Consider the following 24671-nt stretch of genomic DNA (forward strand, 5'->3'; position numbering starts at 1 on the left):
TGATGTGGGTGATTCTTTCCTGAAACGAATTTGGTTTGTAATACAGAATCGACACGTAGTGACAACAGACCTAAGGCACACCAAGTATTCAGCAATTCAGTCTCATTCTATGCTGTGCATTGTTATATGGTGTGATATGTCTAACTAAATATACAGTATGCAGTGGCCTCAGTAACCAATTTTTAACTGTGCAGACCTGTTGGTAAATAGCATGGGAGAACTTCTCCATTGCTGGCACTATCACTGCTTGCAGGCACACATGCTGTCTCACAAACCAGATTAGACATGCTTGTGTCGCACATTCCCACTCAGTTACTGATTAACATATTAGGCAGCAGAGAACTGTGAAGTGTGTTTTCTTTAACAAAAAGGCTACATGAGGTGCACACGAACACATCAGGCACTGTAATAAATATAATATATTAAAGCCAATAAGCAATAAGCGGTTTATTTATTTGTACTTCTCTTAATTTTCTCAGGCCAGGAGGAGGTGTATTACACAATGCTGTCTGTCTTGGAGTAGAGACGAGTGAACTTATCAAAGACGTTGTAGGTGGCAAACACTGTCTTGAACGGCTGGAGGGGAGGAGAGGCAAGGCAGAGAGGACAAGAGGAGGAGGGATGGAGAGAAGATGAGAAAAATGGGATAAACAAAGAAACCGAGGGACATTAAATCTTTTTTTTTTTTTTTTAGCATTGATTAAGTTGAAATATCAATGTTCTTACTCCAATAATCAGGCAAAAAGATTGTTAAAGCCAAACACCCATGGTCACCCACTTCAAATATGCAAACCAATCACAAGCCCAAGACAACTAAGAGATGACCTGTGCAATATGGAAGGCGACTGTCTTTCAATTTACATGAATGCATTTTTTCTGTGGCTTTGTGACTCACCTGCTGCATTTGCCTCATATATGCTGGATATGTACTGAATCCTTTTATAAATCTAACAGGTCAGTTTGAATTAGTTAGAATTCGGAGATGTAATGTGGTGTGGTATAAGTTTCCTGCTTTCATAAATGGGGATAACATTGAACATTCACTCATTATGATTCCCAAACACACTGACCAAGACTGTGTGCAACTTCCTGCAGTTTGTGTGTGTGTGTGTGTGTGTGTGTGTGTGTGTGTGTGCGTGTGCGTGCGTGTGTGTGTGTGTGTGTGTGTGTTGTGTGTGTGTGTGTTGGTGAATTGCTCTTTTCATGAGTGACTGTGACAGGTTTCTCATCAGGCCCTGAAGCCTGCTCGTAGTTAAAGACCATGACCAGTACAACCCCCAAACAACAAACCCACACACACTTACATGTACACAAGCTGACCTGGGTGATGACGTAAAAGAGAGTTTTCTGTAAAAGTACCAAAGATGGAAGTTGGTACCACACATGTGTGTGTGTGTGTTTTTGCATCTGCACCGGCTGCTGGAACTAAGCGGGGCTCTTAATCATGGCTGTAACGGGCAACATTACCGGCAGCGGCAGCAGGCTAATGATGAATGCCCGAGTCTCCGTGCAAACCCTGACCTGCTTTTCTGCTGTGATGCACAACAAGCTCTAGCTCTCTCACCAAAGCCCACACATACACTCGCATTCATGTACACACACACATACAAGCAGTCATAAGCTTGCATCAACACATACATCTTGACAAAAAAATCTGCCCGGTTGCTTGGGGAAAGCACTGTGCACGTGACTGTGTGTGTCTTTAAATAGGTGTGAAATGATACGACCTGTTCTCCAATTTGCCCTCTTCACTGATTTATTAGATTAACTGGAAAGTTGTGTGATGTCCAGAAAAAATACCAAAAAATATATCTTTAACTTGGCACTGGAGGAAGACAGTAAAAGAAAGACTGAAAAGCAAACGAGAGAGAAAAAGAAATGAGGAGGGAAAGGTAAGAGGAAATATAACAATGTTTAATGAAATGTAAATGAGAGAGAAAGAGCAGGAGAAATAGAAATAAAAGAGAGAAAGAGAGATCATTACATGAGAGGCACAGATGGTAAAAAAAAAGAAGTAAACGAGAGACATTTTGCAACAGAGGGAGTGAGTAGTTATAAACGAGTGTAAAGTTTTGATGAAGGACAAACTAATGTCAAGGACTGGGGCGGTTCGGGCTTCCTGCTCCCCGGCTACCACATGTGATCCCGCCTGTCACTCACACTCCATCGCCATGACAATCATCATAATGCTGACGCCTGGGGGCGGGGACAAGCCTGTCCTTGTAACAAACAGAACCCCTCCGCGATCTGACGCCAACAACTGCCGAGAAATTCTCACACACACACACACACACACACGCACATACACAAATATACACAAACACAAGCACATGATGACCATCACACTGTAATGCCACAAAAATAGAAGCTCTTGCACACAAAAGATGAATCAAATCCCAGTTTAAATTTAAAATGAAAGCTCAATTTTTCAGTAACAATGATGTGATGTGATGTGTTACTGTCACTGTCCAGAGCACACTGCATGTTTTGTCAGACACACTCACTGTGTAATACGCAGCATGTGGTTGTCTGTGCATCTGGATAGATGTGTGTGCTTATGAACTTATTGATTTTATGCATTTAAACAATAAATGTGAGTTTGTGATCAGTGTGTTCACATATCAGATGTGTGTGTGAGAGAGGAGTAAGACAGAGACAGAGACAGAGACAGACAGAAAATGTCTGCATGTCTGTGTGTGTGTGTGTGTGTTTGTGTGTGTTAACCACAGGGTAGGGAGCAGGGACTTGTCAAGCTGAGGAAGAGATGGCAAAGTGGATGGTGATGCCAGCCCTGTGTGACAGCTCCTTCACACACATATGCACACACTCGCACACACAAACATACATACATGCTGTAGCCCCCAAACCTACCCTAGCCCGGGCTCTAGAGCTGTGAAAGCTGGGATGCAGAAAGAAAACGAGACTGGTGGAACCTCCTGTTAACTGGGGGCTGCGTGTGTGTGTGTGTGTGTGTGTGTGTGTGTGTGTGTGTGTGTGTGTGTCTGTTTGTGGGAGACGGTGGGCTGGCTGGATGGGAGGGGGGTGGGGGTTAAAAGTGTCACATCATTTTGTGGCTCTGCTGTTTCTGAAAGAGGCTAACCCCACTGCCACTTAAGCTTAGCACAATAGTGAACAGCATACTGGCAGACAGGACACATACATACAGTACACACACACACACACATGCACGCACACACACACACATACACAGAATTGCAAAAGCGCATAATTATACAGTTTCTATAGTAGTCAAATTCAAAATCCTTCACATAGTATATGTGTATGTTGCTGAAAAACATTGTTATTTATTTCGAGAAAGATGTGTTAATTATGTGTTAATAATTCAGCTCCACGTGTCACAATACAAGATAACAACACATACTGACAATATTCGTGATCGTTTTAAATACCGAATGATGTCGGTGCAGCAAGGCTTGAGAAATGCATCACCAAACAAACAATCGCTAAAGAGGCCTTTATGCATTTGAAAAACTTATTCCAACAACGCCACACAGTTGAATCAAATGTCATTTTCTGCAAATCTGTCAAAGCGTTTGCCTGAAATTGTATTTTGGTGGGATGTTCCATTGTGCCTCTGAGCCCAGAGCGCAAGCATCCAAGTGAAGTAGAGTTGCTGGTTAGAAACCCCCAGGGGTGACCCGGCCAGGGCCCCACACCACTTTAACCACTCGTCTCCATTAACAGGCTCCCAGATATCATTATGCTCCCTGGGGACCAGGCATGCTCTAACCAACCATTTACCCTCTCCCTCTCTCCTCGATTTCTCTCTCTCATCTCTCCCTCTCTCTGCCATGATGTTACTCAATGAAAAAAGACAGCGGGGAGAAAAAATATGAGATTGATTTATTTGCTTCAGTGTTCTTCGGGATGGAGTCCTCTCCCCCTCTCTCTCTTTCTCTGCAAACTGAAACCAATTAGTGAGTAGAGCACTTGTAGCGAGGAATGTAGGGCAAGCGAGGAGTAATAAAAAAGTATTGACTTTTCTGTGACTGTACGTGGCGTGAAAGGGGTGCTGCGGCCTTGTCCGACATGAAAGGAGCTCCATTAATTTCACTTATTTCACCCAGGCCGCTGTCAGGAGGCCCTAATGCGTCCCAGGCACACTTCTCACATGCAGGCACTCAGACAGCGCAACGCAGCTCCAGCCTGGTTACCAAATTAGTTTACATTACATATCAGAGCAAGGGAGAGAGAGTGGAGCGCAAGAGAAAAGAGTAATTTCTAATTCCCTGGCTGAGACATAAAGCGAGGCCTTTCATACGTAGCTAATTTTGCCCCAGCCTCACCTCCTTCCGTCTCACTTTCTCTCTCTTGTTCTGCAACATGTAAAGGCCACAGCTCTAGCAAAATGACCTACAGTACCAAAAAGGTCCACAACAAATCTGCTGGAGAGTAAGACAATGAGACAATTTGAATTCAGCTTCATAGTGACCACTCAATACACCAAAAAAATAAAATAAAATAAAATTAAGAAGACAATATATTGCACATGTTGGCATAAATTTCAGCTGCAAAGGTATAAAGGGCCTATTGCAGAATGCTTCTCCTTTTTATAAAGAATCTTATTTTAAGATATAAAACAATTGTCTTTTTATGGTGGATTATTGTTGAGATTGCTGCACACTGGAGTCATGAAATAAAAAAGAGCATTGAAATATTTAACAGTAAATAAAAAAGAAAATTTGATGGAACATGGTTTTCACATAACCACAACAGGAGAGATTTCAAAATCTTATTTCTGTGTCATTTTTCACAGCAGTTTGGAGGCACATCAGAACTTGATGTAACTTGTAGAAACAGCCTATAAAACCTCTCTAACCGTGTCAGCAAACTGCTACTTAAAATACAATGCACAAATCTCATCAAACAGTTTATCAGCTAGATTGCGTTCTTGTCACATTGCTTGCATGTTTTCTTCAAAAAATATCCTTGATTGTCATTTGTGCCACTCAGAACCCAAATGCACCTCTAACATGCATTGCTTTCAGTTCAACATGGTTTTATCACAGTTTTCTGGAAGATTATTCTGATTATTGAGTAAAACCAGTAAGCAAAGAGAGGCTAAGTGAACTTTTCCCATCTGGCTCTTGGGGTTTGCCTACTGCCACCAGGTAAATTCAATTTAGGCTACCTATGATTTTAGTAGTATTACATGTGTATGTATGTGTGTGTGTGTGTGTGTGTGTGTGCGTGCCTGTGTTTGCAGTTTTGCATGTGTGTGTATGGCAGAGATAGATGTACCCCATGAGTTTCCTGTGTTTGTGTGTGTGTGCGAGAGAGAGAGAGAAAGAGAGCGAGAGAGTGAGAGGCTATCTGCAGACAGAAACTAATCAGTGTGTGTGAGATAAGAAAGCAGCCTTTATGGTGTATGGTAATCAGCCCCCCCTCGGCCTGCCACCGATGTGCATAATCACCACGACTTATTCACATGATTGATGAAATATGCGTCTGTGAAATCCGAGCTGCTTTTGTTATCATCCTGTTTTTCCCATCTCCCCCCTCTTTCCTTTTCTCTCAATCTTTTTCTTTCTTGTTCAACATGTCTGTCTTTCTATATATCTCTCCCTTGCTCTGCAGTGGCCAAAGATGTTTGGAACCATGTACAAACAAGAAATTACACACACAGCATGGTCTCCCTCTTACATGCACACATACACCTACACACACACTCACTCTACACAGTTTTCTCTCATAAGGTAGTAATATGATGCACGAAAGATGTATGAGAAAAACAACATTGTTTGAAGAGGAATAAGAAGGAAAAGGGAAAAAGAAAACATATGGGTAAGAGAGCTAGTAAATGAGAAGGCACATTAATTGTTCTGTCCTACAGGTAGAAGTGTTGGCTGGATTAGAAGGGGATGAGAGGAAAGAGTAAGTGAGATGGAGTGATAGATGGAATTAGACAGAGAGATGCTTCAGAGAGGTCTTGTCATCTCTCTCAATCGCATTAATCAGGGAACGGATGCAGAATTCACAACTAATGCAACAGGAAGAAACAAAGAGGGAAACCATTTAAACAAAAAGCAGCAGCAACTCCAGACGAGGATACCAAAGGAATGAGGGGCTACATTTGGCAAGTGTCTGGCTATGGTGACAAAGTTATTAATAATGAGAAAACAGTCATCCCTCACCATTCCAAAAATGCATCTACCATGTGAACCTGTCCACAGCACCATAAATGAAGAGGGTCCAAATACCGCTCCATTTTTACTTACCAAACCTCTGCTGTCTACGCAATTTATCCACTATCTTCCAACAAATGCCAGTTTCTGAAAAAGCAGGGTATATTGTAAAGCCCCAGCAGTAAATGTGCTGCAAGTGCAACATGGAGAGGATTTGGTTGCAAACCTGGAAGCGAGAACAGAGCTAGCACCAAAACCAAGGGTGTATGGATGATTGTGTTTGTCTGCAAAAGATTGCATTTTCATTTTGTCTTCTTTTTATAAACAATGTTATGAGCAGATCTAGTCACAGTTTTTGATTGGGATGTACCTCTCTGCTACTTCAACAGCATTACATTTCAGGTCTGAATCACATTTCTTAGGCCAGGCTAAAGGCTAGAGTATTCTTGAAACAAACACATCTGGAGGCAAAAGGGTAAATAGCAGTTCCAAATGGCCACGCTAAAAGATGGGACAAAAAGCTGTAATTTTGGACAATGTTTCCTTGAATGTATTCATAGTGTTGCACAAGCTTGTACACATGAGAAGTGACAGAATTTTATGGCCAAATGATTTGTGAGGTGGTCATGTTTGTCGGGTTATCAGTTTCGCAAATTTATAAAAATTGTCAGATGCAGCCTCCCAGTGCTGACATCAGAGGCAGAAAAGTGCCTACGGACACCGTCTAATCATCTGATCGGCACTTTGGCTGAAGCGTACTGGCACCTTAAGGCATAGAGTAGGAAAGGACTAGGAGAGACAAAGATTGGGAAGAGGGTTGGGACTAGGACTTTGATTTGGGTTGATAGTTGGTACTGGGGGAAGGTGGAGGCTGATACTGAGGGTAAGATTAAGACTGGGGCTGGGGCTGGGGCTGGTGAATTAAGGCCCCCCTGCCTCAGGGTGCTATTACACATCTATAATGAGAAAGGGGGAAGAGGGGGGCTCGTCTTTGCACCTCAGCACACCTTAGATTAAATATGCACAATTCCCATGCAAAATGGGCCAGGAACAGCCGGGACCAGCGTTGCTGTCTAATCCCCTGTGCTGGAGTTGTTTCAGCCAGGGTTAACAGGCTCATCAGTCAACACAGGCTGCTTAGCACAGGACATCAAGGCCATTTGCAGGTTTAAGTGTTTGTGATTGCTTCCCTTTCCAGGTCCCATTGCCACCCCAACCCCCCCACACACTCCTTGTGATGGCTAGTGAGCATATGAGCCTGTAATAAGACACACACAGACACAAACAATTGCACAGATACACACATGCCCATACATCAACCGTTTAATAGCATATGTAAAGGTGTGGGTTTCACATAAACATCCGACTGCTTACCAAGTGTACAAATCGAAGCATGCAAAACACGAACATATACACATTGGAAAGACAAGGTTCCCACACACAGTGTCAAAACTGATACACAGATAAGGTAGACAGATAAAAGAATGAGTGGGAATCTCATTATCAAGAATTCTAAAAGGAGTTTAGAGTAAAACAATGGAAAAGGTTTCCTCAGGACAAACAGAACAGTGAGCACACACAGGCAACGTGAGAGAACGAAAACACATCTGTGATTCGAAAATGTATTCTTTAGCTTTTACAATGGCAAAAAACACATTTAAGTCCATAGCCACTTTTATACCGCGTGGTCAAGGCGGAAATGTTGCAACTTTATTCCGCCTCGCCTTTCTGCATAACAGGTACGAACACGGAATGTGTGTGTGTGTGTGTTTGTGTGTTGATTGGGGAGGGGGGGGCACGTTGTTCAACCTTTAAGCCGGCAGCGGCGGCAGTCAGAGAGCCAAATCGCTATTTTTATAAAAGGGAAAGACGGCATGGTGGGACTGATGCAAACGCTGTTGTGTTACAAGTCATGCCTCTGAATACGCAATGCCAGCATACTATCTAAAATACCACACTGGGGCTGCGTTATGCCGGCTTTGTTTGGTTGAGTGTAAACAAGCAAAGGCAGAATACTGAGGGGTCTGCTTAATGGCAGTATAGTGAAACCTCAGTTTAAAAGAGACTTATGTATCCTGTCTGCTGTATCATCTCTCTGTCTTCACCGTAGCTTCATCAGATCCATTTGCATTTCACAGCCGGTGATGACTTCTATCACCAACACACTGCTGTATGAGAGGGCTGTCATGTTCCTCAAGTAAGTCTGTGTGCGTCTGTGTATGAGTATTGTGCATTCAGCTATTTGACTGAACGCACGCACGCACGCACGCACGCACGCACACACACACACACACACACACACACACACACAAACACACACACACACACACACACACACACACACACAGACACACACAGAGTGTGAGAGAAACAGGGTGGGGGTCAAGGGCTGAAAAAAGTTGCAGCTAGGTACTGCAGATGGAGGCAGAAAAAAGAGAACAAGAGTGCAAATAAACAAGACAGCGAAGGAAAAGAGTGATGGCAGGAGATAGATAGAGACAGAGATAGGCAGTGATTATACCACACTACATACAGTATGGTTCAGTGGAGCATATCTATACAGGGACAGGCGGTCCATTAAAGCACAGACATCCTTATCCTGTTTGTCTGCCTGCTTTCTCTTACACCCGTGTACATATGGAGAGGAAATCTGCAACTATCTACAATACTATAATACTGTCTGTTTGTTTCTACCACTGTCTCTTTCACTTGCACACCAGGTCACTTTAGCTGTAAATACTGTTAGATTAATATGATTGGTAAAATTTGTATGCATAATTGTTGGTATGTATGTATAGGCATGCATATGGTTTTTACTTATTTTACTCTATTTTATCTGATCCCCCTGATATTCTTACACAGTAACTGAGCAATCACTTTCACTTCTCTGCATGTTTTACTCTGTATTTCTGTGCATGTGACAAATAAAGAACCTTGAACCTTGGCCTCAGAATAACCATGATGACAAAGTATTCTATACAGTATGATCTTCAGTTTTTGTCTGGGCTTATTGCTGTGTTCCCTGAAATAACACTTTTTCTATAATGGCCATACGTATATGCTATCATACAATTACTTTGTTTGGATTTTGGAGAACTCAGGTATCCAGCAAGATGCACTAAGACTGACACCAGCTCACTGCAAATAAAGTGGATCACTACTGATGCTATCTCTATCTTTGTATTTTAATGCAACATAAGTGTTATAAAGAGTTTTAAACTGCATTTTACCCTTCTTGTGGTTGTGTTGTCTTGGTAATTGTATCAAGAGAACCAAAGTACAACAAACAATAATAATAATTAATTTTATAATAATTTTCATGCACTGCATTTCACTCGCTTTATTTCTGCTGAATTTTAGTACTTGAGTCTCCCTTGCCTCATGTTATAATTAAAGATTTGTTAAATTTCTCTGGCTGAGAGAATTTAAGTGTCTAGCTTTAACTCTTAGCTGTACTCTTAGCTGTACTCTATTAATGGTCACAGCATCACTACTGCCAATTAGAGTAAACACTAAAAGATTACTTTAGAATTACTTTAAAACACACCACCTTTTAAGGTTCCTGTGTGTAAAAATGATTTCATTCTCAATTCTTTTTTTGTTGTTTTTTATTTATGATCCAACTTATAAATTTGTGTCAGACTTGGAGTAGAAAGGCCTTGAATTAGGCTTTAAGGTTGAGTTCAGGCCTAAAAAAAACAAACAAATCTAAACCGTCTGAACCTACTGAATCCTACACAGGACAAAAGTTGTGACTATTTTTAATGATAATTTGCCATCACCTTTTATATTTATTAGTTTTAAACAGGTGCTTGACACAAATTCATACAATTAAGTTAAAAAAATTGGTCTGAAGTGACCCAAGTTAATCTGGTCAAGTCGGGTCCAACAGCTTTGAACATAAATAATAATGTCTAATGTCATTTAATTTCTTAAGTCACACCAAAATATGATTGCTCATATAATTGAGACTGTCCATTTAATATCATGCTGTGTGCACTCGGCCCTCATCGTTACTCTGTATGCAGGCCTAGCAGTGCAAAATGGCACCGTAATGGAAGCGAAGTGTCAGGCTAATTGATAAATCTGAGGTCCTGAGTAGGAAGGAGTGTGGCAGGGGGAATGTTTTACCGCTGTGCAAATGAAGGGGCTTCAGAGTTTTACACATGCCGTAAAATGGTTATGGAGAATTAGCGTTCTTTCTCTCTCACTGCAGTAACCTGGACACTAATGCAGCAGAGCTGGATAGATGGATGGACATGATAACATAATACATATACAGACACACACATAAAAGGTGGACACATACTGGCTAACACATTTGTTGCCCCTGCTTCACCTAATTCCATTGTCTCTACTCTTGGCCTATTTCAGTTAAGGTATTAATTGCTAATGAATGCTGTTCTCATTAAAAAGATTCCTCATGCAGCAGTTGTATGCATCATAGTGATATATTACGTTTGAGGCCATTAAGAGTGAGCCAGTGTGTGTGTGTATGTGTGTAGACACAGTTTTCCTGTCCCCGTTGCCTGAAGCTTTGTACCCACAACACAATAATGACAATCATAAAGCCACACCAGAGTAGCTGGGAGGAGATTATGGTGTGGGTGTGTGTTTGAGTGTGTGTTGTGGCAAGAGGAGGTAACAATGACAATACTGGGGCAACAATAAAGGGTATGTGGGTAGGCTATCAGCATTGGTCTGTCTATATGCATGTATTCATGTGTATACATGTGATTATACAGTATATGTCTATTTGCATGTATTCAGGAAAGCAGGGTTGCCTGTGCAAACGTGTGTTCTCGTGTGTATCAGTGTGTGTTGGTTGTGCTCCAATAGTAGCTTTTGAAAGTTGTGACGAATGTCAGTCTAATGTGAGGGGAAAGAAAGGCTTAGAGCGCAGACGGACACAGACGTGACCACTCACTGTAGTGTACTTGATTAGCACGTAGCCTCCTAATTAGCTATCCTCTATGGTTACAGGCAGTACTGCTGGTGACACGGCTAATAACACAACCACAAAATTATCATGGACAGAGAGGGCTTTCCCATATCTGCATTTGAAATTAGTATTTGCTGGTGCATTTACCTAGTAGATAAGTTAAAAAACCTTTGAGTATTTTCTCTTACAATGAACATTACAGTTCTGGCTGCATTAAACTTTCCAACTTTAAGAGGTTCAGGCACTGTTCACTCACTGAAACAATTCATAAAGTATTTCACATTCTTGCCATCGTGGAGTGAGAAATTTGCTTACCTTAATACAGCACTGTCCTCTAAGCCATTCAGAATGATTTAAAACAATAACATAATGATATTGTAGAAAGTGGCAGAGAGAGAACACAATCAGTATGAGCTATAGGACACACAGAAGTTCCAGTGTTTCCTGTTACAATGGTTAACTGACCCTAAATCATCAAAAACAAAGTCTGCATTTGATGAGTAATTCTCAATACGTTCAACTTGCCTCAACATATTTGACCAATTCATATTAGACTGCTGTCATAGGTTAATATCTGGTTATCAGTGTTGTCCAAATACAGTATTGTTGAATCATAGAATTGCACAGACTTAAGGCCAATTTATGTAAAATCAATACCAAATAAAGATATGTTTCTCTCTCACACATATTCTATATTCGCATCCTGTTACTCATCCACTCCCTCAAGATTTCTCTTTATCGCTTAGGTACTTACCTAAATTTCACTTTTTAGACTAATCAGTTACATGTCAGTTAACTGTCACAATCTTAAACTTATTTCCCATCCCAGATAGAAACACCTGTTAACCAAAGCTGCATAGTGTGAGACCCACATTCCACCCTGGCCCGGGGGAGGATTACAAAGCCAAGTCAGATAATGCATGTTGAACTATTTAAGTTGACCACATGTCTAAGTTACCCAGCATCACTGTGTTAGTATGACAGGGTTATAAGACAAAAACAGCAAAGTTGGGAGCTAAAATTCGTGAGGAGAGCTCTGATTTTCAGACTGTTGATGAGGGATGTGAATGAAAAAAGGACAGAGCTGCGGAGGATGGTCTGAGGTCTATGAAGCTAATCTTTAGTGGGGAACTGGGAAGCCAAGGCAAGGCCACATAGAAGCTGGAGAAAAGGCCAACCATTAGACAGCCCCCCGTGGCCTAGGCCAGGGGCCATTGGGTTTCTGGAGAGGTGGTGTGATTATGTGTGAATGTGTGTGTATCCTGACAGGCTGGGCCACATTTGCATTGATGGAAGTTCTTACTGTGACACAGATGGCTAAGGTAAATAAAGGTCCAGAAGTCATGGGCTATTTCTAGGGCTTGGTTAGAACTGGGGATGCTGTGTACATACTGCCAAGAGCTGTGATGGTCAAGTCAGAGAGCTATGGTCTGGAACTAGGGAAAAACTAGGCTGTGTTAATGATGAGGCTTTGGGCTGTGCAGGGGCCTGAAGTACAGCTTAAGGTGATGATTACAAGCAAGGCTAGGTAATGTGACAGAGGCTGGGTGAGAGGGCTGTGGCTGGGCTTAAAAATAATTAGGAGCATGGCTGGATAACATAGCTAGATAATGTCGCTGGGGGGAGGCTGGCTGGGCACGGTTTGAAGATGATGAGTACCAGGGTTGAGCTGTCCACCCCATTGGCCTGCTGAGCTGTGACAAGAAACTCTGCTGGCTGCTGCTGTAGCTGGGGGTGATGCCAACGATAGGACTAATGCACTAATTACCAGAGAGAGAGAAGAGAGAGAGAGTAAATAGATGTAGAGAGGACTGCAGAAAGATGGCGCGACAGACAGGGAGACGAGAAGGGGGAAATCTGAAGTCTGATGATGTCTGAGTGACAGCAGCATGACATGACTGAGCTGAGAGCAGGCAGCAGTATCTTTATTATCTTCTTCAACAACTTCCTACGCAGTAGCAGAGTTATCACAGAGAAAAGAGAAGTCAAGTTAAGCCAGCATGGGGGAGTGAGGGATGGTGGGGTTGTTCGTACGTTCAGTTTTGTGTATGTGTTTGCAGATGTTTAGGCAAATATGTTGTGTCAAGTAAGAACATGTCAGTTTGCAGCATTGATCAGGGAGACACTTGGATAATCAAGAATAGCTGTATGTGCACAAACATGCACGTACAGACACATACACATCACACTACACATATGAAAAACTGCACTACAGGTATGAGGCAGTGCAATGCTTTAGTACAGTCTGGTAAGAAAAACTGGATACACATGGAGAGTTGGGGCTATGAAGCGAAGTAATGGCTCAGTTTGTTACAGTTTAGTTTTTGGTTGAATTTATTGTATTTGACAATTTCTGTTGAAGAAAGAAAAAAGTAGAAACATCTGAAAATACATTATCTACAGCAAATGTATCTTTACTCCGTAAAATGGAAACTTAGACAAATCTAACATTACTTACTGATATTGTGTAGCAATTTTTGACCTCTAGAGGTGATGCAGAAGAATGTTTTAATAAGCAGATCCCAGTATTGTTTCTATCTTATGCTTTCCCAAAAAGCATGGGGGGATGACGTGATGACATCAAACAGTATGTCAAAATCAGTACCAGTCGGCAGATTTCATTCATTTCACAATATATATCATAATACTTTCCAGCCATGACGTACAGTAAAGCATATTTTTTCTTCGTTTTTTTTTCTTTGTTTTGTTGCAAATAAGGTTCACTGATGGCTGATGCTTTGACTTGTGGCCTATAATTCAATGCAAATGTCTGCATGATGGTTAGGATGTAATCTCACCCAACAAGTCCTAAAACCTGACGAACTATCAAGGTTCATGTGTGTAAGAATTGTTATTTAATTCTCAATTCTCGTTTTTTTGTTTGCTTGCTTGTTTGTTTATTTGTTTTCCAACTCATAAATTTGTGTCAGACTTTGAGTGGAAAGGCCTTGAATTAGGCTTAAAGGCTGAATTCAGGCCTAAAATAACAAATCTAAATCTTCTACTGAATCCTACATAGGACAGAAGTTGTGACTATTTTTAATGATAATATAGTCGTCATGTTTACAATAATAAACACATGAAGTGTTTCATCGGCAGCGTACAGGACATTTGCCATCATGTTTACTTGACCAAACACAGTTAATGGATTTGGTGGCGGTTTGGTTAGGTTTAGGAAAAAAAAAAAAAAAAGACTTGGTTAGGTTTAGGGAAAGATCATGGTTTGGGTTTAAATAAGTACTTCCTTAAGTTTAGAGAACTTTCGTCAATAAACAATAACAATAAAACCTAACTATGGGTCATAATAAGCTGCTTGATCAGACAAATTATGGGCTTGTTTTTCACAGGACAGTGTCTCTCACTCTACATGCACACATCTGCAAAATTAGAAAATTATTTCTAATTCTAATGGTGAGCCAAATTATCCCTGCCGGCTTCAATTTTGGTGGCAGTAGTGAAAATTTCCATTTAACACTATTTCTCAAACACAAAGACCTTACAAGCATTCCATCAATATAAAACAAATACTGCATAGATGCATCGAGCAAAACCGAACCTACTCCCCCAACCTCTGTTGTCAGCTGCGGGAGACCCCATTCACCCGCCCACTCACTCCCCATACTTATTTATCTCCACTTCCTGGGGCCGTGTTAGTTCATTCCCCTGTAGCTGCTCTCTCCTCCTTCCCTTGCTCTTCACTCTCTCTCTCGTTTCACTCCTCGTTTCCAGGCAATTGGGTTTGGGTGCTGGTGGTGGGGGGTAAGAGGTTGGGGTGGAGCTGCTGGGAACTTCGTGTGTTTGTGCACGTATATATGTGTGTGTGTGTGTGTGTGTGTGTGTGTGTGTGTGTGTGTGTGTGTGTGTGTGTGTGTGTGTGTGTGTGTGTGCTGGGAAGTGAGCTAATAAAGGACGTTGATCCATGAAAGGCCTTGAGCAAAGACACAGTCAATTACCTAATGCCTGGACCAGACTGCAGGGCCCACGCACACACATTCTATCTCTAACTTACTCACACACACACACCCATGCATATACCTCATTTACGTATACATGGAGAGGGGGCAGTGGAGGGCATAACTGGGAATTGTGTATATGTGTGTGGGTGGGTGTGCATATGCGTGTGATGGAGAGCGGCGATTTATTAAATTGCTGTCACTTTTGACAAATTTGTGCAACTCAAGTTGAAAGGGTTAGGCTGTACTGCTTTACTGTTTCCTCTTTTCTTTTAGCGGAGAATTATACCTTTCGGACCGAAACCCAGGCAACCCCAGGATAAAACCACAACTGCCATCAGTCTGCCTTGGGTTGAAATGTGATGTCTGAGCTGGCCCCATGACCAAGTTCCAGACCTGGGTTTAATGTAGGTTTGACACTGATTGACTTTGACATGAAAAGGTGAAAATGGGTATCTATAATAACGGCATGATCACTATTATTCTATATTCACTATAAACCTGTAGCAGATACTAGTTCCTTCCCTTTGAACAATGAATTTAGCTCCTCTCAGTCTCTGGACTCAACAACCCAAACTGTACAATCAAGAGTCAGAAGTGACTCTTGATTGTTAACATGAGGTAACCAATAAAAAAAATAAATAAAAAAAATAAAAAAAACCTCTGTCCACACAGTTACATTGTGTTTTTTCAGCCATAATGTTTTGGCTTCACTAAGTCTTTGGTTAACAATGTTGACCATATGTGACAGCTGTCAGGTATAAATGGGTCTTATGCATGTTTACCACATCTACATTACCCTTGTATAACACATAGAGCTTGTGTCTGAAAGTGGTTTGGAAAGTGTGGTTTTTTTCACCTTGATGGATTGTGTGTGTGAAGACCAGGCAGGAAAGGTAACATTCATCAGCTATGCATCTCCTCACAGTGTGGAGTAGGTGGGTATGCGGACTCTAATGATGACTTCATTTAGGTAAACAGTTGGTATACCCGTTAACCAAATGTATAACAACAACAACAATAATAATAAGAATAATAAAAACGTTTGTGTTTGTAGTTTTCAACCTACCTCCTCTTGGAGGCAGAGTGTAATCTACTATTGGAAGCTCTTGGCGCAGGCTGGTTGTGCGAACGAATTGCTGCTGTGCCTCAGACAGTGGAACTTACTTCCTGTTCCTCTGGTTGGCAAATGGCAAGAAACAACAACAAAAAGTTAAATGACATAAAGGTTGAAGTTCAGCTCAAGTTAGTCATCAAACAGTCATTAGGCAGAGCATGAATTCATAATGCAGAAAATGTAGCAAGCACAAAAAAAACATAAAAGACATCAGCAGGACACAGGGTTAAGAGACAGATGTGCAAATTCCTTTATAAAATGAGTGAGACGAAGGGCTGAAAAAGGTTGTAGTGGAAAGAAAACTGGGTGGTCTTTTATACTGCAGTCATGGAAATTATTGTGTGAGACAGATCAAATAGAGGGTTAATAACAGTACTTCACACACACACACACACACACAACTGAGCAGATTAGCCTCTGAATGGTAATAAGGTTATAGTCAAGTGTTTTAGTAAAGACACACACACATACACATGCACGGTCCCTAATTAAAACTAAAGCAAGCCTTGAAATAAAGCAGGGAGAGACTGACACAGTTAAAAAAAACAGTACGAAGCAGTCTTAAAATAATCCCCTGGCATACACCCATTAGTTTTCATAATAAGGATATGTCCATTTGCTACTTAATGTTGCGTCAATTTGCCTGTGAATATATTGCGTTCATACAATATACGTCCCCACTCTTGTATCTGTTCACAAGCATTTATGACTTGCTGTATCTATATGACAGAAAAAAACTGTATAATTAAACAAAAGCTTTTACGAAACACTTCTGGTTTATGTCCATGCATTTGTAAGTGTATATGAGAATGCTTTTATAGTCTAATCATGTGTGTGAGTTTGTTTTTGCGTGCCTGTATGTGTTTAAAATGTTCTCACAGTGTGCCACTGCAGAGTCTTACGGACTTGTGTTGTTTTAACTGATTCTGGGCCTCCTCCAGGTGTGTGTGAGAGTTCTGCAGACGCAATGTCAGGTCAGGACAACGCACACGCTGCCTCCACACTTCCCCCGGCGATCTGAACAGACCCTGGAATAACCACAACCACACAAACACACACAGAGACAGGCGCAAGAATCAGATGATGATCATTGTATCCTTCTGTTTCAGACCCCGCCTCTTTCTCTCTCTGATCCCTCTCCCACAGGTAGTGATGGCTTACTGCTTAAACCAGAGGCTAATCCACTTCATCTCTCCTCCTGTGACACAGAGACCAAGAGCGAAGCAGAGAGTCAAGAAAATTATATCTGGAGAGAGAAAGAGTAAAACTAAGCATGTCAGAGTAAAGGGGAGGGATGCAGAGAGGGAGGAGAAAGAACAAAGAGAGAGCAAGATGGAGAAAAGAGAGGAAAAACATACACATTCAGCTGTATTTCTATTATCTTGTCTGACTAGCAACATCAAACATCAAACAGTGAAACATGTGGTTTAATCAGGTTTTATTTTCCCATTCCCAATGATAATATCCTTTATTCTCATTTTAATGGTCTCTTTTAGCTATTAAGGAAATCATTTTTGAAGCATTAAGTATTTTACTTAATGCTTAAAAATTAACACATATGACAACAATGAAGCCATATGTAACCCACTGAGACAGCACCTTTTTATGTGTTTTTAAAAATGGATGACAACAATGAAGTGCTATAAAATGGAGGCATAAATTATACAAGGTTCTAACAGATTAAATTCATTGTTGGTTTTGCTCTTTTTATAGTAAAAATACAAAGATAAAAGAACATCATCATCATCTTTAATTCTTTTTTGAGTTCTTCAATTGTAGTTGTATAAAATGTATAGCATCAAACCGCCATATCAAAGTTGCAAAGACAAAGAAGTGTCATTTTTAGCAACAAGTTTTTGTTCCATTCAACGCATGACCTCTTTTCCCCCCTTGCATCCCTTAAGACTTCACATCCCCTTAAGACTTCATCATGATTGTCGCACAGTTGCACTAAAGACAAGGAATACATGCGGAACATGGAAAGGGGAGGACATTTCCACTGACATTTGACATAAGTGTTACATAAATGCAATAGCCCAACTCAACAATATATTGTGTTTACTCTTTCTAGTTTTTGACAATTAGCAGTGATGCTGTTTTCACTATCCATTAGTAGTTTTGTGTGAAATGCTAACAATCCTACATGCAAAGACATTTTTCAGTTACAAATACCCAATAAATATTTGAAAGTGTTTTGGGAAGAACAACAAACTGCATCCTCTAATCATGCATTACTTTGTAACTTGTGGAAGTGTATATGCTCTTTTCTTAGAGTGATCTGTAAACTTTGTGTAGTGCACATTAATTTAAATATTGTTGCTTTGTTTGAGGTGACCTTCAGTTGTTGTTTGGTGTTAAAAAAGGAGGGAGGATCAGGGGGGAGAGATAGAGGGAGGGACAGGGACCCTGTCCTTGCTCCTATCGCCACGGGATCGGTGGCCCGGCCTGACCACTTCCACAGCCAGCACCTCAACCTTATCCATCACCACCAGATAGTTATCACAAATGGGGGGCTGAGGGGGGCCGCGACAAAACAAAGAAACACAGGGAGGCAGAGACGGAGAAAGACAGTGTGTATAAATATAGATAAATAATGTATTCTTCTCCATGTCAGTACAAGGAGACTTTCCTGACACCAGTAATGAACTTACCCTAACTACAGCCAGCTGCCTGTGTGTGTATGTGTATGTGTGTGAATTACAGCTAATAAAATGGGACAAATCCACGCCTCATTTCTGCTCACTTATGTTTTACATTACTAGAAACTAATAATAGGGAAAGCACTTTGCTATAAAGAGCTACAGAGCGTAAATAACACAAATGCTGAAATGGCTCCTCATCAAATCATTAACATACACACACATACAGTATGCATGCACAAAATCACATACCTACATTGAAACATGTGCAACACATAGCCACAAACCCAAGGCTGGACTATGATAAATTGTACTAAAAAAATACTCAAATCTCAACAGCACTTTCAAACCATTCACCATTTTAACAAGCGAAAAAAGGGAGTGGCTACTGGACTAATATCCAACGGTTAGCATGAAAGAAAAATTCAGTTGGATGCCCCTTGTTGCTGTCTTTTAATGCAGCTTTAATATGGTAACATGGAGGTCCCTATAAATACAAAAGGACATAGTTTCTAATTTTTCTTATATCTATCTTTCTGATGGATATTATACACTGGATATTCTCTTCAAGTGGCCATATTCATAAATAATATGATATAATAAAATCTACTTTCAGATTGCCTTATTAAATCAAATTTACGAATAAATTCTTGTGTGCTTGTCACAGCACACATCATACTGGTTGGATAAGTCACACTGATTGCTGAGGAGCAGAAATGAGAGCTATGCATAGGAACCACTGTTCTTATACATAAACACTGTGGTACACCAACATTTGATATTAACCCATAGCCACATAGTCACACAAACAGTACTCACTGAAATACAGACACTAAACGGCTCTGTGCTGTAGCCCCCAAGAGAGCTGTCTGCCATGTTTTAATGATGTCATTCTTCTTTAAAAGGAGGTTCAAAGGATATCTGCTTTCATCAGGATCCATCCCCCATAGGGAAAGAAGGGAATGTTGGGGGGCTCTAATAATTAGTATGACACTTTGTAAAACTAATACTCTCTTTCACCTCTTGCTCACGCTCTATTCCTCTCTTTTCTCATTCTTCCCCCTTACAGTCTGTGTCCCTGTAGTTTCTCGATTATATTGTTCCCATCTGTCTCCACCTATTTATGTCTTTCATGGCCCTAGCTTTGACCATCTCACCTGCTGTTTCTTACTGGTAATGGGGGGCAGTATGGGCCTGGAGGAGCAGCAGGTTCTAGTGGTTTTCATCCATTGGGACCCAAGGCTCCCATGGAAACTTGGGGCTGTTGAGTCAGGCACACCCAAGAGACAAACCCTGCCCCTGGGGGCCAGTCTGGTGGGGGCCTGGTACTTGACCTGCTTCAGCAGCAGCTCTGTCTCATGGGGGACTGGCCTGAATGGAGAGTTGAAGACCCCTGGGCACTGAAGAAAGACAGAGGGAGAGGGAGAGAAAGAGAGAGGGAGAGAGAGAGATTAACACTGTATTGTAGAGAAAATCCGAGACTGAGCAAGACACAGAGTATCAGCATGAGCAATGTGATATGATTAGATGCGTATGTGCATTTCTGACTGGCTATGAGGATATTAGTCTTATTCAACGTTCTTATTTTTTTAAATAACAATTTACTGCAACTGAAAATATTAGAAAAGATAGAGAGGGCTGAAGTAATGATATACAACAGAGGTTCCCACTCAGATTCAATCCAAGGACATTGCAGTTATGTGGCATTGGTTTTGAGGCACCAAGATGTCCTCCTGGGTGTTAAACTCCCCAATCACTATAATGTATTAAAATCCATTTGGATGCTGGGAAAACCAAAAAGTAATTTCGTTTATCAAGGGGACCATCAAATTATAGAATGTCCACCTCCTGTGACATCTTAAAATGAAACTAACAACTGTCATTTAAAATATTACGGACCATATTCTGGGGTAATTTGAAACATCAGTTTTATTCGCAACTTGTTCATACAGTTTTGCCTGTTATTGCCCTTTATATTATTCATATTAACCCAAACTTTGTGAAATTAAACATTCTGTGTTCCTACTGACATATTTGTTGATCTTCACAACCTCTAATGCCTACACCATGGTTCTTGGACAACCAACGGCTCTTTCCCTGGTTAAATATTAGGCTAGAGTAGTTCAGTGTGTGCACTTCACACAGATAGATGGATAGATAACAAACAAGACTAGGTGAACACTAGTTTATAGTTGGACGGCCCTTTATCTGATTTTTTCTGTCCTGCTCTCTGTTCTCATATATACAGTAATTTAATACAGCTGAATTCCCTATGAAGCTGTTCTCATTTACATGTTTTTCTATTTCTGTTGTCAGACAATGGCACAATTATGAAATAGTGACTGTAACGTGGCCAAAAATGTGGAAAAAATCACCATACGCATAAGTTAAATATTTCTATTTCTAAATTTACTTGTAAAATGATCACTCACAGAGAAAGTTATAAGCTCATTCACATCTATGCAGCTGTCGTGCAGTCACCTGAATGAGACGCACAGAGAGGTGTGCCTGTGGAGGGAAAGTCAGACCTCGCGATCGTGGGGCAATACTAGCAACTCTCTTCTATGGAAAGTATCTAAGGTTTATCCAAAAGGTCACTAGATTTGTCACTTGGTGCGTTTGTCAGGAAAAGTCATGAAAGGTGTGTATAAAGTCCGTAAATCTAGCGACAAAGGCGTTAAGTTGGCAAAGATGCCTATAAATGCCCCCCTGATTACACAATAGAAACCATTTGCAGCAATTCATTTTGAAAGAACAACAGCCAATTGGGAAACTCTAACATTCGGCCGGCCAACCAAGGGTGTAACCGCAACGCTCAGTCACGCGGCACCCGGCTGACCAATGGTATAATTTTATCAGTCAGTCAGTCAGTCAGTCAGTCAGTCAGTCAGTCAGTCAGTCAGTCAAGGACATGTGCGTTTACAGGGCTGGCCGCGCTGTCATGGTCCAACCAAAAAATACTACATGGTTAAGTGCATCTGTCTCCAATGTGGCATCATACATGACTTGAATCAGGTTGTTCAAAAGTACAAACACACACGTACACACATACAAAACTTTGCCTCCCCTGTTCTGAAGTGTAATTATTCAAATCACAATGATCCTTTTGCCTGTGTGTTAATTACCAGACCAAAGCTTTGAGTAGGCGGACCCTCTGTCTACTCTAAATGCTAATAACATCCCTTGCTATTAGGCCACTCTAAAAGACTGGGACAATGGAGAGAGAGGAGAGAGAAAGGGCAGAAGTGGGAAATTGCTCCAACTATATTGACCCAAACCTCACTCTTTTTAAAATAACATATTAACAGACTGGTTAATTAGTAAATGTTTCATTATTAGGCCATGAGTACTTTTGATGTAAATGTCAATTTTTTCAGAATAAGCGGAGAGAAATTAATTCAACTCCACTGACCCTGATTTCTTTAACCATGGGTTGTAGACACAACTGGATATCAGCCAATTTCTTACTGATGGGTCTCTATCTTAAGAAGCCAGCAGTAGAGCTAATGCATTATTTTCACTGGGTCACAATGGGCGGACCACCCCTTAAAATTAGAGTAATTTTCCTGACTAGTCAGCAGAGGTACGAATGCAGACTTCTCCAACATCAAACACTTTCAATGCATGTTGAATTTTGCCTTTCTCACATTGATACATTATTACAGTGGCATGAAAAATGTAAGGCACCCCCAGTCAAAATATCCGTTACTGTGAATAGGTAAGTGAGTAAAAGATGAACTGATCTCCAAAAAGCATCAAGGTAAAGATGAAACATTATTTTCAACATTTTAAGTGGGATTAGTATACTATTTTTATGTATAATTTTGGAGTGGAAAAAGTACAGGAGCACCATACAAATGTTTGGGCACCCTAAGAGATCTGAGCTCTTAGATAACTTTACCAAGGTCTCAGACCTTAATTAGCTTGTTGGGGCTATGGCTTGTTCACAGTCATCGTTAGAAAAGGCCAAGTGATGAAAAGCATGATGCAACTTAATAAATACTCTGACTCAAACCTGTCCCATCAATCAGCAGCCATGGTCTCCTCTAAGCAGCTGCCTAGGACTCTGACAAATTAAAATAATTGATTCCCACAAAGCAGAGGAAGGCTATAAGAAGATAGCAAAGCATTTTCAGGTAGCTGTTCACCTCAGTTTGTCATGTAATCCAGAAATGGCAGTTAACAGGAATGGCAGAGGTCAAGTTAAGTTAAGAAAACTTTCAGAGAGAACTGCCTGTAGGATTGCTAGAGAGGCAAATCAAAACCCCCATTTGACTGCAGTGCATTGCTCTACTGTGCAGCAATACCTGAACAAATATGACCTTCATGGAAAAGTCATCAAAAGAAAACCTTTCCTGTGTCCTCACTACAAGATTCAGTGTCAGCAGTTTGTAAAGGAACATCTAAACAAGCCTGATGCATTTTCAACACAGGTCCTGCGCACTGATGAAGTTAAAAATAGAACTTTTTTGCCGCAATGAGCAAAGGGATGTTTGGAGAAAAATGGGTGAAGAATTTCATGAAAAGTACCCCAGCAAACATCCAACTGTCTTTAAAAAAAAAAGCTGAAGATGAAAAGAGGATGGCTTCTACAACAGGATAATGATCCTAAACGTACTTCAAAATCCACAATGGACGACCTCAAGAGGTACAAGCTGAAGTTTTTGCCATGGCCCTCACAGTCCCTTAACCATAACATCATGGAAAATCTATGAATAAACCTCAAAAGAGCAATGCATGCAACTTGGCCCAAGAATCTCACAGAACTAGAAGCCTTTTGCATGGAAGAATTGGTGAAAAACCCTCAAACAAGAACTGAAACACTTTTTCATTAATATATCATCAATAATAATGAAATACATTCTACTACAATTAACTTTGTCTTCTTGTCTTTTAAAATAGCTTAATTAATCACAGATATGAGTTTCAGTGTTTACCCATGCATAAATTCAACTTTAAAAATTGAACTTTGTGTGTCCTTGAAAGAATATTTTGGGTGCTGTATATTTGTGCCTTGTCAGAATAAAAAGGTGAGCTTACACATCTACCTCAAACGTAAGGCTGGGGACATACTCACCACACAAACACATACACAAACTTAAATCTCACCACTCCTACAGACACACACATACGCAAACATGCAAGCCCAAAAGTACCAATCTAGCTACGGGAAGAGCAATGATGTTGACCCTAGGAACACATCTTCTCTGTCTCTGTCAGAGGGACTTGGGGCCTTTTGGTAAGCTGTGTGTGTGTGTGTGTGTGTGTGTGTGTGTGTGTGTGTGTGTGTGTGTGTGTGTGTGTGTGTGTGTGTGTGTGTGTGTGTGTGTGTGTGTGTGTGTGTGTGTGTGGGCTGGGGTCCGAGAAGTGAGGAAGGATGAACTGTGTGGGAGAGCCATCTATTCACTGTTGACAAGGTCAGACCTACGAAGGGAAAGAATCCCCTGCCATATGCAGAGAAAGAGAGAGCGAGATAGATAGAGAGAAACAGATGGACAAAGGGTGGGGAAGAACAGACAAACTTTCCTACTTGCTTTCTTTCCTTTTTGATTATTCATAAAATAGCCAATATAGTTATATATAAAATGATAAAAACAATGAACATATAGATACACGGCCAATCCAAAGCATTTGGAGTAGCAAACATTATGTGACAAAATGCAAACTCTATTAAATGCCATCTTACACCATAATATAATAAAATGTTTGGAAGTTATGTGAATATGAGCATCTTAGGTGAACATGCCATACCTACAGGCAGAAAGGTAGTGAGCCAGATGATGACCATGCTGGATGCGCAAGCATGAAGGAGAGAGAAAGAGAGGGATAAAGAGAGTGAGAGTAGTGGTGGTGCTGAATCAACACTGACCAGTG

General features: G+C 40.9%; 1 protein-coding gene across 2 annotated transcripts in view; it reads right to left on the reverse strand.

The window, feature by feature from the left end:
- Positions 1–448: 448 nt before the first annotated feature.
- The window catches only part of spata17 (spermatogenesis associated 17), a 42035-nt gene continuing 17812 nt past the window's right edge, over positions 449–24671 (reverse strand). The window contains exons 7-10 of one of the 2 annotated variants that reach the window (XM_040135004.1): positions 19955–20197; positions 17065–17186; positions 16111–16219; positions 449–576 (exon numbers count right to left, since the gene is read on the reverse strand). In XM_040135004.1, coding sequence (XP_039990938.1) covers positions 16138–16219; positions 17065–17186; positions 19955–20197 — 447 coding nt within the window. In that variant the 3' untranslated portion in view covers positions 449–576; positions 16111–16137. Of the gene's footprint in view, positions 577–16110; positions 16220–17037; positions 17187–19954; positions 20198–24671 lie in introns of both variants that reach the window. The other variant, XM_040134995.1, reaches the window with a different exon arrangement.

Source organism: Xiphias gladius, chromosome 1 (assembly GCF_016859285.1).
Source record: "Xiphias gladius isolate SHS-SW01 ecotype Sanya breed wild chromosome 1, ASM1685928v1, whole genome shotgun sequence".
Lineage (NCBI taxonomy): Eukaryota > Metazoa > Chordata > Actinopteri > Istiophoriformes > Xiphiidae > Xiphias > Xiphias gladius.